This window comes from Watersipora subatra, chromosome 5 (genome assembly GCF_963576615.1).
Source record: "Watersipora subatra chromosome 5, tzWatSuba1.1, whole genome shotgun sequence".
Taxonomy (NCBI): Eukaryota; Metazoa; Bryozoa; class Gymnolaemata; order Cheilostomatida; family Watersiporidae; genus Watersipora; species Watersipora subatra.
This window is the reverse complement of record NC_088712.1, coordinates 65197704-65213049: the sequence shown is the minus strand read 5'-3', so window position 1 is coordinate 65213049 and position 15346 is coordinate 65197704. Positions and strand designations below refer to the sequence as shown.

Here is a 15346-nt window from a genome sequence, read left to right as displayed (position 1 = left end):
GCTGACGAGTTTCTCTTACATAATAGCCCCGCTAGAAGTAATACCATAAAAGCTGGTTCACACAATATTGCCAAGTGTTAACGTTTTCCTTTCGGCATTCAACGTCGATTATGTCGAAGCAACGCGGATACGTTGGAAAAGTTTGCAACTGTCAAACTTTCCCGATAGTTTGCTGAGCATCGACTACAGCCTGTATAATGTGAACCATTTCAATGATAGTAATACACGGATAGTGTGATTTATTTATTTCCTCTTATGATAGTTGCTGCGGGACTAGTATTTGATTTGAGCACGCGAAAACAAACAGGTTCCTTCACGCGAAAAAAATGAAAACACTACATCCCGGAGCATTTCCTGATGCAAACACGGATGAGTTTATGATAGAGTGAACATTGTTATTACAGATGATCACTGTGGTATTGTAGCACCAACGCCGAGATTTGGTTTGAACCAACCTTAATCAGTCCTATTCACCCAGATCATTATCACTAATAACCCTAATAGTGATGACTAACACACCTTAGCATTAGATGAGACATCAGAGAGTATCTCGAGGGTGTAGCGGAAAACTGAGAGGTGTTGGCTGGGGAGCAGGAGGCAGAGAAGGGCTAGTGAGTAGATCTTGCTGTCGTCGGAGCCAAGCTGCACAGCCTGTATGAATGCGTCCTACAAAACGAGCCAGCCACAGAAGAATGATAGCGCTGCCTGTCAAGCCCATCCCTATCTGCAACAAACCTATGATCTAAGGCTATTATTAGCTGATTTTTGCCACACAGACTGGCTACAAAAACGACAGCTAAATTTCCAACAGCTATATTGCAGGCAGCACCTAATCGAAATGATTCACCAAGCAGGAGTTTCAAAACCATGTCAGCGTGTAGTCAATGCGTCAATGTAGCCCATGTCATACGTAGAGTCAATGTAAACGTATGTTTAGATCAAACCTTGTTGTATTTGTCATAAGTTAAATATTTTCATAAATGAGGTTTTGAAAGTTAGCGAAGTCGAAATTCAGAATAACTTCAAAATTTTTGTGTAAACATGTTTTTTGCTCCAAGAGCTCTAAAATAAGTCTCATCAGTATGTCAAGGAATAGAGGTATAGAGAAACCAAGACTGAGACCCATATTTCGGAGCATTGTATGTGACAAGAAATAGACGTTCTCCAATTACAATTATGGCGCAAACAGTACCTGAGACTAAACAATTTGTTTCTGCATACACGTGTAGACCTCCAAACAACTCCAGAAGTAATTACAGTTCGAGTCTCTTAACTTAACTCGCTAACAACTGGCTATTTGAGAGAGTTCTAAACGAGATAAGGGAAGAGTTGCTGTCGGCAGCGTACCTGAAGGATGTGTGGGATGAGTGGCTCAGGCATGGCCCTGAAGAACTGCTTCACAATACTCGTCACATCATACACCTGCGCATCATCCATGAACCCACCGCCATCCTCTATGCATTGCTAGACAGGAAGGCATAAATGTGCGATTATCCAGATATCTCTTTCAGCACAATGTTCAAATTGCTATGGGCCCAAAATAAACTGGGAATTAAAAAATTGGTGACACAGAAAAAATATAGAGAGTGACTTCCAATGACTAACACGCATTGGTATGTACCTTTGCAAATAAAAAATAGTCTAATTTTCAGGTAATGCTGCAACTTGAACATAATAGCCGCTATCAACGATAGCAACTAGAGACTTCTTTCACAACACGCATTCTCTTCTGAGCATTTTAACTGTGGATCAAGTTTTGTAAATTTTAATCTTGAAACATCCTGGCAGTCAGATCACCTCAAACATAAAAGAATGATGGCAAATTCATTGAAATATACCAATAGTTTCTGATAAAATGGAATTTTGTGCAAGTTTATCTTTAAGAAATGAAAAGGTCACTGCGAAGGTCACTGCGAAGGTCACTGCGAGGTCAATACTCACTGCGAGGTCTCGTTGTCTGCTGATGGAACCAGATTTCCTAAAGAGACCTTCTCTGTCGAGATGCTTTGATAGAAACTGCCGGATTTCCACAAGGAATCTGGTAGCATAAAACCATAAATTAAAATAATCTGTTCCTTTTGTAAACCTGACCCAAAACCTCTATTGCATACTAATACTATTTAGCACTACTAATATAGAGCTTGTGACAAAGCTCTACAGAGGAGGATAAAGAGCTCTACAGAGGACGGTAAAGCATACATACAGTGGACAACTCTGTAATGTATACATCGTATGTGTAAATTCCACTGAGCTGTAAGGAATTTATGTAAAGTCTGCGCAGAGTATTATGTAAGAAATTCTGCACAATGTAAAGTGTCAAGTCAGTGCAAGTTCTCGAATATGACTTGAATAACGAGAGTCTCATAGTTAGCTTTATAAATGTCACTTTCTCTCTTGCCTGCCGCACTTGGAACCGTATAGGGGTTTCTACTACTTACTATTTTTCTATTCTGATTACATGTACTGGACTAAACTATCATACACGTAATTTTAATATACAAAATCAAACATTCACATGAGATGAGTGTGTTGAGACATGAGATCACTTAACAACTGATCTTACATATGGGATGAGTAGTAGTTCAGAGCAAACTACACAACTGAAAGCAGCTGACAGTCAAGAGAGGCGCTGAAAACCAAGAGAAGCTATGCATGTATATTCAGTGGCAGCACAAACCATGTCTTTTTTTACTTTTAATCAGCTAGGAAAATACATTATTAAAGAAACTTTGGTATTGGCTCCTTACTATGACTTTGCTTTTTAGCCAAGTATTCTGTTGAGCTATGTATTGAGGAATGCATCCTTTTTAATTAAAATAACACCAGCTCCTAGGAACTCAGTCTATAGGTCTAACACCTCTGATGCAGTTTAATAGCGGTGAGATTTGCCTTGGAGTTGCCTCAGTTTCCATCACTAGTTTACTGCCTCGGTACTCTCTCATATCTGTATGCCCTCATTTTTGGATTCAAGCTGGCACAGACACGTAAGTTAAAACTGGTAACAGAAAAACTGTAGACGAAACTGATATTAGATTCCTCGCAGAAAGGTCGTCAAAATTACTCAAACCTACAAATATCCATGTAGTATGCATAGGACCATTTTAAGCTAAAATTCTGACTGTATTATGGCTGGTGATAAAGCCTACTTACTTTGGAATATAGCCTATGTTTACATCCTCTACAGAGTCCATTAGGGCAAGGGGCACACCGAACACCGCTCTTCCACCTGAGGCGCATTTTTGCTACAAATTACAATAATAAACAAAATATAAAAACTGATAAACGAGTATGGGCTAAGAGTGACAAATATAAAAAGCAAGCACTTACTCGGTTTGTTTAAATCTTTAAATTCTGTAAGTAAATGCAGAGGTGTGTGAAATAAACTGCACCCTTTGTTAAAAAACTAGAATTCTCATTTACAGCAGTGTTACTCATTATGAATTTAGTCAATAGCTATAAATTATATATCAAATTAATTCGTTTTTGTCCTGATTTCAAATACATAAACAAAACATCTGTAAAATTATATTGTTGAATAATTATATGGGCTAAATTTTGAATATTTCATTGTTTAATGGTTGAAGCTTACAATCTGTACAAATAAGATCACATGACATACATTTTTGTTTGCTTGTTTCAAGTCATATACAAATTGTATATGTATATTTTCTAGTCATATACACATTGTATATGTATATGTTCTAGTCATATACACATTGTATATGTTCTAGTTACATACACATTGTATATGTATATGTTCTAATCATATACATATACACATTGTATATGTATATGTTCTAGTCATATACATATACACATTGTATATGTATATGGTCCAGTCATATACACATTGTATATGTATATGTTCTAGTCATATACATATACACATTGTATATGTATATGTTCCAGTCATATACACATTGTATATGTATATGTTCCAGTCATATACACATTGTATATGTTCTAGTTATATACAGTGAAACTCGGATAACTCAAACTTCAAGGGACCGAGCAAAAGTGTTTGAATTATCAGAGCGTTCAAGTTATCAGAGCACTCTCACAAGTCCATGTATTTACTTATTTATTAGTAGAAACATGTACATATACAAACTATAATATAAATCAAAAGCACAAATGGCTTGTTTCAAATTAAATGCTTCTAATGTAAAGCTTAAAACGTTTTCATCAAAAAGTATAGAAATTTTTCTATCACTTGAGATTGGTTTGTTGTTTGAGGTGATGTTATTGCCAGGACGTTTTTTAGATTGACATTGGCAAAACTTGATCGTTGCTGAAATGCTCAAAAGAAAAGACATCTTTTTCTTTTGAGCGTGTTACCCACGATCAATTTTGCCGATTTTTCTTGAAGTTTATGCAAAGATTACCTTACTTTACCTGGGATTCATTAAGAGCAACACTCCGAGGCAGTTCAATTAAAAGTTTTACGAGGTTTTACGGTACATTGTATATCACTCACACTTTTTGAATGGATACTTATTGAATGTACACACGTATTCTGTGTTTAGGTCAAACGATGAATAGTTTTTTAGCTAAGACAACGTATACGTTTAATTACTTACAACAATTTTTAAGACGTTTTAAACATTCAACATTCCGACCTTGATTCAACACGGAATCATCGTCGGAAAACCATTCATCACGGGCTAGCCGGGTCACGCACTCAAGGATTTTCGCCACGCAAATACAAAACAAAAACAACATGCTGTTTTTGTTTTGTATGTGCGTGGCGAAAATCCTTGCGCGCGTGACCCGGCTAGCCCGTGCTATTCATCGTATAGCAGGATAAATCAAATTTCACCAAACCTTTAGAAAAGTCGTTGACAAAAATATTTTGCCGATGGAGGTAATTACGACGCTTATGAATTACGAAAAGTTGAGGTTTACCTCTATGGCTTGGAATAAAGTGATTTTCTAAAGCGATAGCAACCGTTTCGGTAGCCGTTGGGCAAAAAACAGTTCGTTATAACAGTGTTGAATTCGAGTTATATAGAGCCATTTATCATTGCGTGGGAACGGACCAAGCAAATCCATTCGAGTTAACCATGTGTTCGCTATATCCGAGGGCGAGTTATCCATGTTTCACTGTATATGACTAGAAGTAATTATTACAATCAGAATGCTCAATGTTCTGGATATTTGAGGTTTACTGGGTCAACAGGGTTGATTTTTAAAATTGTCAGTGAGCACTATGACCGAGCAGAAGATGTTCGCAGTAGAATCAGCGATAGGAGTATCTAATTTCGTACTCGAGTGCAGAAACAATATTCTGCTTAAGCCTCTTTTACTACAGTTAAACCCAAACTTACAACAACCGGCGTAGAATTCGAGTGTCTTGATATGGAAAGAATTTTAACATTCGACAACCTAAGTTTTCCGAAACATTGCAGCTTGGTAAATCAGTGCATGTTTACGAAATTCTCCTTCACATAATTAGATTTCATTCTACTTGAATGAAATTAAACAGTGCTTCATACCTCCCTCTTCTTGCTTTTAAAATATTGGATCCCAGAGAAACTAGGTCGAGCGGTCACAGCAATAAATACAAAAATAGTGATTTATATAATTAAAACAATAACAAGATTGAGCTATGAAATGGATTCTATAAAAAATTTCCAACTATGCCTAACAATCAGCATGAGAAAGAGAGTGATACAAAAGATAAAAAACCTGAAACAAGTGAAAGTAGAAAAGTTGGCCAACATCATTATAGATTAAATCTTCAAAAATGCCAAATCTAAAAACAGAAACTATATCAAGTTACGTTTACTTAAAGTTGACACAATCAAAGTTACACTACCTCAGCATTTCCATCATGGCCTCTACTTACGCATCTTCTGTTTCTTATAGTGCCTCAATTCGCCTGCTTTTAACGTACATGTGTTAGCCACAAAAACTTCCTTTATTAAACTACTATTTAGTTTGTTGGAGTGTTTACAAATGATGCAGCTTTTTACATATAGCTTTTTATGTACGCCCACATGTATGTACCTCAAGTATCTATCATAAATATTTCTTATAAAAATATTCGCTCAAATATACAATGATTCCAACTAATAGTGAACAGTTATCAAAATAGGTGACTTTAGATGCTGAGATTAGGCTGTAAATGCATTGACACAAGACTTTTGGTGATTGAGTGTTGTATTTATCTCATCCATGCAACAATGCCACATCTGGTGGCTCTGTTCAACCTACAACACTTGTGCAAACTTTGTCTGTTTATAGCTGTCAACCTTGTAAAATAAATCTTATCTTGTAAATAAGACTTCTCTTTACCTTCGGTGCATGGTTTCCAAGAAACTTTCATAGGCTAAAGAGGCATTTATATACTGTATATGCTGTCTTATTATAGCAGGTAAAGCAAAAACTTATACTGAACGAATGTTTAGATTTGTGGCTTTCAAGAGGGCTTTATTTTATATTTGGTAGCTATCATTGTTGTTGGTCATTTTGAACACGTTTATTCCCTAAAAATATTTAAAAGCCCTTGCTTGACTTCCTCAAAATACTTAAAACAGATGTAGATATATACACGCTCTTGACTTTAAAAAAATCTAGCAGTCATTGTTTATGGCCCATCATAGAATTAAAAAAATGTTTTTCTTTCAAACCTGATGTTTGTAGAAATGAAATTGATCAAGTTAGCTAGCTTATCAATCCTTATTTCTCAATGAGTCTCTACTAGCAATATACAGTGGAACCTCTACTTACGAACGACTACATTCAAAATCTTCAAGTTTGAAACATCTTTTTTGCAGAAGTATTGCTTTGACTTTTTAAGATGTTTCAAGATATAAAACACTAAAAGTCTTTTCGTATTTTGTCCTATTTGGTTAAAAAAAATGGGAAAAGCAAATAGAGAGAAATTTCAATTTTACTGTGTGTTCATTTTGAACTTACTGCTCATATTTTGAATTTAGTGTGTGTGATCAGTTTTATACATTACATATTCTCTCAGATGTCAACCGCTGGTCATCTCCTACTTATGCAAAATTGGGGTTATCATATATCACATAAAGAGAACATCAACTTGAGTGTCTAGCAATTCAACTTCTGCGCTTTCTGTATGTTTCTGACAGTTTTCAATTAATCTTGATGTAAATTAATCTTTCTACTTATAAAGATTTATTCTTAGTAAAACCAAAGCAAGACAACAATACAACGTCCACATACTCTGACTATCATCTACCCATTCCTCGCTGTCTTCACTTTGCCTCAGCTAAAAGGCCAATGCCAAACATAAACAAACAAATGGTTCGTAGTTTCTTTTCATAAGTTCTCTGATTGTTCTCTTTCAATGTGTACGTTTTTATTTATTATACAACTTACGAGTGCTCCAACGTACGAGAAACTTGAGATACGAGCCAGCTTTTAAGCACGTTTTAGCGCTAACATACGAGCCATGTTTGAGATACGAGCACGTGAGTCAGTTGCCAAGTATGCCGGAGGTTTTATGAGAACAGCATCACTCTGTATTTTTAATGGCTCAGGTTATAATACATTTGCAGTGTTTTTGTGTGCGATTTTCAGTGCAGAATTATGTGAATTAAAAGTACTGTGCGTAGATCGAAAGTTTGCCAGTAAAATGAAAGATAATGTTAAGAAAAAGCAAATGATAACAATTGATATTAAATGGAAAATTATTGAAAAATATGCGAAATGTGTATGCTAGATTGAGCTAGCTCAGCAATGTGACCGAAATACCTCCACAATTATCAAACAGAAGGATTATATTCAGGGCATTTAGTTCGCAAAAGGACTAACCATAGTTTCTAAACGACGTAGCTATCTTCACGGCCGCTGATGGAAAGACTGCTCAGGCATTGGATAAACGATAAACAATTGGCCGGTAACAGCGTAACTGAAATGATGCCATATGAAAGGGTCGGTGCTATCTATCAAAACCATAAACATTCGGACAAGTTGGCTAGCGGTCGTGCATTAACCGTTTGTGACGACACCTGTGTTCGTCCTATTCGCAACATGTTGAAAGGGCGACAAAGGCAAACGTCCTTAGATAGGTTTATTTGAAAACGGCCGGCTAGTCGTGAAAGCGAAACGAAGGAAAAATTAGCTAACCAGCGAGAAACTTCCAACTATGAACGCCGAAGAAAGAAATTTTAATTACGTTAGTTAAAAAGTTAAAAATGCAAAGTTAAAAATGAAAGTTTGCTTTCAGGTTTGCTTTTGTTTGCAGGTTTGGTTTTGTTTCTAAGTTTGTCTTTTAAGACTGATTAAATCCAAATTCATCAAATTCAACTGTTGTAATGAAGAATAACTTATATCTTCCTCTGGCAAATGCTAGCGTGAGCTGCTATTGTGGGTATTTAATTTAACATTTTAATTCATCACGTTTCCTTGCATTATTTTTTATTTGTTGCTTTTTAAAAGCATGTGCCAAGTTAGGACAATAACCAACATGTTCTTTATGTTACAATATCTTGTTTTGAGTGTATTAGAGATGCCCGATTCTAATTTCACCAACCGATTCAGATACTGATTCGATATACCGATTCTTATTGAAAAATAATCCGATTCAGATTCTTTTGTGTTGCATAGATTATTGGTAATTGTCTTATGCTAATATAAATATAATGCAAAAATTATAAATATTGATGTATTTATTTGTTTGTATTTATGAAAAAAAGATATACATGTGCATGTATATATATTCACATGCTGACATACCGTGCATCTAATAACAAAACAGTCCATGTTTCTGAAATTTGTCATTAATAATGGTAATTACTGTTAGTGGTACAGCTTTCTGTGATAATGAAGTCTCTTCTACTGCTGAAGGAAATGCTGCGCCTGTACAAGTCTAGAGCAAATAAATGCGTCTTTTAATTACTGTTAGTGATTCAATTATCCGCAGTGAGACGTCTTTATCTTCTATCACTATCGATGTAGCCAGTCGTAGTGAAGAAGGACTCGCTTGCTACAGACTATGGAGGACAGGCTAAACACTGATAAGCCACTGAGGTTATTTTATGCGATACAAACGATACATCATATCGTCATGATCAAGAGAGAGATAACTTTATGCATCGATTGCTCAAATTGCTTTCGTAATGCTAGTAAATAGAAACATTACACCGCATTCTTGTTTCTCATTATGGTTCTCTTGTTCGTGATTGGCTGCAATAAATCATATCGCTGTAATTGGAAAATACCGCACTTTGTGATTACGTCCTGACTAAAGCCAAAATATTGCTCAGCTGTGTGGATGTTCATTAGGTTATAGACATGAAATAGATTGTGTGACAGGCCCGGCACTCATTAGGTAAAAGCAAGGAACTCGCAGCTGATGATTTTTTATTAAAGTAGCAGGCTAAAATACAGGTTTCTGCTAAATAGCTGATATGTAAAAAGTATCTGAACTTTCCGATTTTTAAAAAAAGATCGACCGATACCGATTCAGATACTTAACACCATAGAGTTATCTCCCCCTAGAGTGATAACTACACGAGCGTTTCCGGTGCCAACAAGGAGCGCCAAAGAACAAGCCACGCCTCTTTTTTGTGCTAGTCAGTCGTAGTGATTGACTAGATCAATAACATCAGCCATGAGAAGGGTTAAACAAGGAGCATGAATTTCCAGTTAAGATAGTAATTAATGCTCATATTAAAAAAATGATGATTATAGTTTATTACTCTAATATATGCTTATTATTTAAAGAAATTCAATTCCTACCAGGATCACTAAACATATTATGGAAATGTTTACTTTTTCATATCCATTTCCATCAATGATATACAGCCCCCCACAGCCCCATACAGCAATGATATACAGCCAATGATATACAGCCCCCTGTATATCATTGTTTCCATAAACATAAATATTTCCATAATTTTAGGGAAATGAATATGGAAATTTTATTTTAGAAATATGGAAATGCTATTGAAATGGAAATAATATGGAAATGTTATTGAAATGGAAATAATATGGAAATGTTATGGAAATGGAAATAATATAGAATTGAAGTAGGGAAATGTTATAGAAATGGAAATGAATTATGGAAATGATATAGAAACACTATGGAAAAGAAGAAGGGAAATGTTATGAAAATAGAAATAATATGGAAATAAATTATGGAAATGTTATGGAAATGGAATTAATATGGAAATGAATTATGGAAATTTTATGAAATGGAAATAATATGGAAATAAATTATGGAAATGGAAATAATATAGAAATGAAGTAAGGAAATGTTATGGAAATAGAATTAATATGGAAATAAGTTATGGAAATTTTATGAAATGGAAATAATATGGAAATAAATTATGAAAATGTTATGGAAATAATATAAAAATGAAGTAAGGAAATGTTATGGAAATGGAACTAATATGGAAATAAATTATGGAAATTTTATGGAAATGAAAATTGTGACATACACGTAATCTCTAATACCTGCATGACTTGCAAAGGCACTGAATAGATAGTGTTAAGTAAATGAGTTAATGCAATCAGTTACTCATAGATAAGATAGATAGTCATACTGGGGTTGTATTACATTAGTGTGATGGGAAGCTAGTCGTCTGCCATCAACTATGAGCTGTACTACCCGAGTTGCCCGAGTAATAAAAAAGTCTTTGGACAGAAAATTTAATTTTTATATAACATTTACCATTCTAACTTTTAAACTTCATATGAGAAAATATTTTTAAGCAGATCAAATAAATTAATAGGAAAAAGAAAACAACCGTAAAGGTTTTCAAGCTTTTTCAAAAAACTACAACTTTTAAATTTCATATCATGAAAGAAGTGTTTTGTTGAAATAAATTAGGAAAAAAAACTTTAAATGTGTTTAAATGTAAAATAATTAGCAAGTAATGGCTAAATATAATTTGTTTAGCTATGATTACAATAAAAAATTATTTAATAAATAAAGTAATAAAAAAGTCTATTTTATTTTTAAATAATTAAAATTTACTATAATTAAGTATAATTTATTTAACATATAACATTTGCCACTCCTTCAAGCATTTTGCTTGCTTACATCAAGCAACGATGTCCACTAACTAGTGGACATCTTTGCTTCAAGCTAGTCTATGTATTTGATTGATAGGTATTGAAATCTAATATTACATGCAAGGGCTGTTTGTGGACTTTGGGTCAATGAATCACTCTATCACCATACAATGTCAATACTTTCAGTTGATGGCAGTCGATTAGCTTGCCATCACACTAATGTAATACAACCCCAGTATGACTATCTATCTTATCTATGAGTAACCAATGATATACAGCCCCCCATGTGTGGAGGCTGTATATCATTGGAGTAACTGATTGCATTAACTCACTTACTTAACACTATCTATTCAGTGCCTTTGCAAGGCATGTAGGTATTGAATTGCTTTAAATAATAAGCATATATTAGAGTAATAAACTATAATCATCATTTCTTTAATATGAGCAATAATTACTATCTTAACTGTGGAAATTCATGATCATTCTCATGGCTGATGTTATCGTTCTGTCAATTACAGTGATGTGCAAAAGAAAGGGCCCACCCTAAATTGTTGTGTATTTTGGACAGTAAACCTGTGCTGAAGCAAAGGTGTTCGCTCCAAGTATAATAATGTATATATTTTTGGAATCGGCAGCTTCTGGAGAATCAGAACCTGATGTCCTTTTTGATCTATCCTGCAAAATGTAATGTCTGGGATGGAATTTCCATTGCAACTTCCAAAAATGCCTAATATGGCATAACTTAATTTCATCAGTATTACACAAAGTATCATTGGGAAACTTTTTTTGTCGAACAATTCACTCTCTTGGAAGTGTTGGTGGCCCTGAAAAGGGCCGTTGGGGTTGAGTTTGGAAGGTCATTAGGACTTTGTTGGCCATCCTTTGTTGCGAATGACCATCTGACAGCGTTTAGGCATGCTGTTTACAAGTTTGAGCAGTTCTTCTTTGGTAACGACATGGTGCCAAGCTGCTATGATTTTTTCTATCAGCTCTATCTTTGACCTTGCCTTGTCTTTGCTCACTATTAAGCCAATCCTCTGCCACAAGTTTTCTATTGGGTTGAGATCAGGTGATTGGGCTGGCCAAAGTATCGTTTTGACGCTGTTCTCAGTGATCCAACTCTTCACAATTCTTGCTCGATGGCATGGGGCGTTGTCATCTTGGAAATACCAAGGCAGCCTGCTTTCAGGAAATAGCTTTTCTGCACTAGGCAGCATCTTTTTCTTTAACACCTCAACATATTTTGCAGCATTCATCATGCCAGAAACAACCTCCAACCTTCCGACACCTGAAGCAGCCATGCATCCCCATACCATTACGGAAGTTGGATGTTTCATTGTTGGTACGATGCATTGTGGTTTCCATTCTTCACCTACCCTTCTCCGAACAAAGTTGTTTCCAGCATGATTTTGTATAGTAAAGGTTGATTCATCACTGAACATCACTTTTTGCCACTGAGCACGGGTCCAGTATCTGTGTTCTTTAGCCCATTCGAGTCTCTTCTTTCGGTGATTTTCCGTGAGCAGGGGTTTGCGTCTGGCCTTGCAGCCTCTCAGCCCATACTTGATCAATATCCGTCTCACAGTAGATGGATGAACCTGAACACCAGCAGAATTTTTCCATTCCTTAGTCAATTGTTGGCTGGTGAGGCGACGGTCGTGTAAGGACATGAGGACAAGGGTTCTCTCACTTCTCTCAGTAGACTTTCTTGGTCTCCCCGATCTTGGCTTCTCAGCAAGGCTCCCATTTTCCTTCCAGTTAGCAAGGGTTGTCCTGACACTTTTCCTAGAGTGTCCTGTCTCTTTAACAATCTCTCTCTGTGATTTGTTACTCTTATGGAGGTGAACAATGACAGCTTTTTCCTCAGTAGTCAGATGCCTGGTCATGATGCTTAGTCGATGACAAAATTGCGAATGTTTGAAGTCCTGTTTTCGCTGCCTTATATACACAAATTCTAAATTTTGCAGAATGCTAAAGTTTTAATATCATCTCAAGAATGAGTTGAAGTGTCAGACAAACTTCAAAGTGAGTGAATATCTCACTTCAATCAGAAGCTAGAGCCAATTAAAAATTGGCCATTGTTTGACGGGATTAGCGAAAATAGAGTAGATCAAAGGAGGCTAATTAGTACTTGCTCATCCATTGCTAATCCATTTACACTGGAATTACTCACATCAGAAGAAAGCTGAGTAAATGCTGAGTCTATTTATATATAGTTTAGGTAGATTTCAACAAGTTGGCACAATTTTATGAGCATTTGAAATTTGGTCTACATGTACGTACATATATTGGCAATGAGAATCAGAGGTGGGCCCTTTCTTTTGCACATGATTGTACTACGATTGACTAGCACAAAAAAGGGGCGTGGCCTAAACGCTCCTTGTTGGCACCAGAAACGCTCGTGTTGTTGAATGCACAGTTATCACTCTACGGGGGAGATTACTCTATGCTTAACACCCATATCGGCACCGATACCGATATCAAAATCGGGGCAACTCTAGAGTGTATTATTTGAATTTTTTTAGAGTATGGAAACCAATAAATATATATTTAATTGTTGTATATATAAATAATTTGCACCAACTTGCGAGTAAATAAACATACGAGCTCAGTCTTGGAACGCATTAAGCTCGTAAGTCGAAGTATGACTGTATAGTAATATAATGCTTACATAAATTTGTTACAGGTTTTACTCATTCATGTATTGATAATTTATACAAATATTTTGTCCATTTTTTTCTGGGGCTTGGAACGGATTAGGGATTTAGTAGTAAAATTTGTTTTTACTTACATCTATTTATGAAATGACTTCCAGAACAAATTATGTTCTTATGAAGAGGTTCCAATGCCTAACTAAATTTCACTCTCAAGTTTACTTGCATGCTCAATGGCTCACGCTGAATTGGACATTAAAAACCATGCCAGATTTTCACTGAATATTCTGAAGAAGACATCTTGAATTCATCATTATAATAGCATTGCAAAAAATGTCATGCTTCATGCTGACACAAGATTCTATTCCCTTAAGTATCATATTTTACATATGGTACACCCTACTTATTATTAACTCAAATAGCCTACATTTAGTCATAGAACTAACCTTATGATTTGAAAAGCCAGGATATTTGAAATTTTATTTAAAAAAGGCTGATATATGTCCACTATCATTCAGCTATTTAGTAAGTTAACATATATTTATCCTACACAACAAAACATAGCTTAGTTGTTAGTGTGAAATCAAGCTACAAAAAGGTACTTGCCTTTATAATTTAACTGTTAAAATTATATTTTGGGTATTCATGAATTTTGAGGACTTCATGCAATTGCCTTTCATTAATATGTGAATGTATCCTAATGGAACTTCAAAACTCAAGGTATCAACCACTTCCGATGCCCAACCAAAATCATTATCTTCACCCTCCATCAAATTTTTTTCAAAATAATCCCTAACAATACACAAAATTTTATAAAATTTGAGCAGTACAAATATCATAAAAACTGCAGCTGTATGTGAAGTTGACTGTTGTATGAAAATATCATCAAAATAAGATTCCAACAGGGAGTGAAGCTAGACCGCAAGATAAGCATACAAATACGTACACGCAACAAGACCTCCAAAGATCCAATAATGAGAAAACGTCAAAAGACAATTTAGAAACTTCACAAATGGGAGGAATGAACCATAAAAAGTGAGTCAATCGCCCTGACAGAAAACCATCAAAGCGACATTGGAATGGATCAGATGGTTACACATGTAAAGATCTGACATCCTCTCCCAGACACTACCTAGATGCCGGGAGTAGGTCTCGAACTCTACCCTAAATTTTTACTTCACAAACACTAGCTAGAGACTATGCAAACAAGATATCTTCGCACACTTGGCATTAAGTATTGAACCTTCACACTAAACCTTCTTCCAACAGGTCAGCCTTCCCCACATGCTAGACAACTATAAAAGAGAACAGCTCCAATGACTCAGCTCTCCTTCCCTCTGCCTGCTCAGGTGCTCTCCTCTCTGCTTGCTAGGGAGCCTCTCTCCTACCTGCTTAGGAGCTCTCTCTCTCTCTCTCTCTCTCTCTCTCTCTCTCTCTCTCTCTCTCTCTCTCTCTCTCTCTCTCTCTCTCTCTCTCTCTCTCTCTCTCTCTCTCTCTCTCTCTCTCTCCTGCCTATGAAGTCTCTTTTCTACCACCATCTGCTAAAGCTTTCTACCTATGAACTATCGTGACTTTCGAGACGCGCAGCCGTATGGGACCGAGCAAGCAATCATGGATGACCATTTGATTAAGGATGTAAATTTTATTACCTCGTAGTTGTCTTCACACTAAACCACTTAATGTGGAAGTGGTGTGCCTCA

The 15346-nt window shown here is 35.7% G+C and overlaps 1 protein-coding gene across 1 annotated transcript in view; it reads right to left on the bottom strand.

Moving 5' to 3' along the window:
* Positions 1–15346, bottom strand: part of LOC137396430 (serine-rich adhesin for platelets-like) — a 47914-nt gene that overhangs the window by 31827 nt on the left and 741 nt on the right. The window contains exons 2-5 of the mRNA XM_068082709.1: positions 3151–3242; positions 1942–2038; positions 1348–1464; positions 520–666 (exon numbers count right to left, since the gene is read on the bottom strand). Coding sequence (XP_067938810.1) covers positions 520–666; positions 1348–1464; positions 1942–2038; positions 3151–3242 — 453 coding nt within the window. The remainder of the gene's footprint in view (positions 1–519; positions 667–1347; positions 1465–1941; positions 2039–3150; positions 3243–15346) is intronic.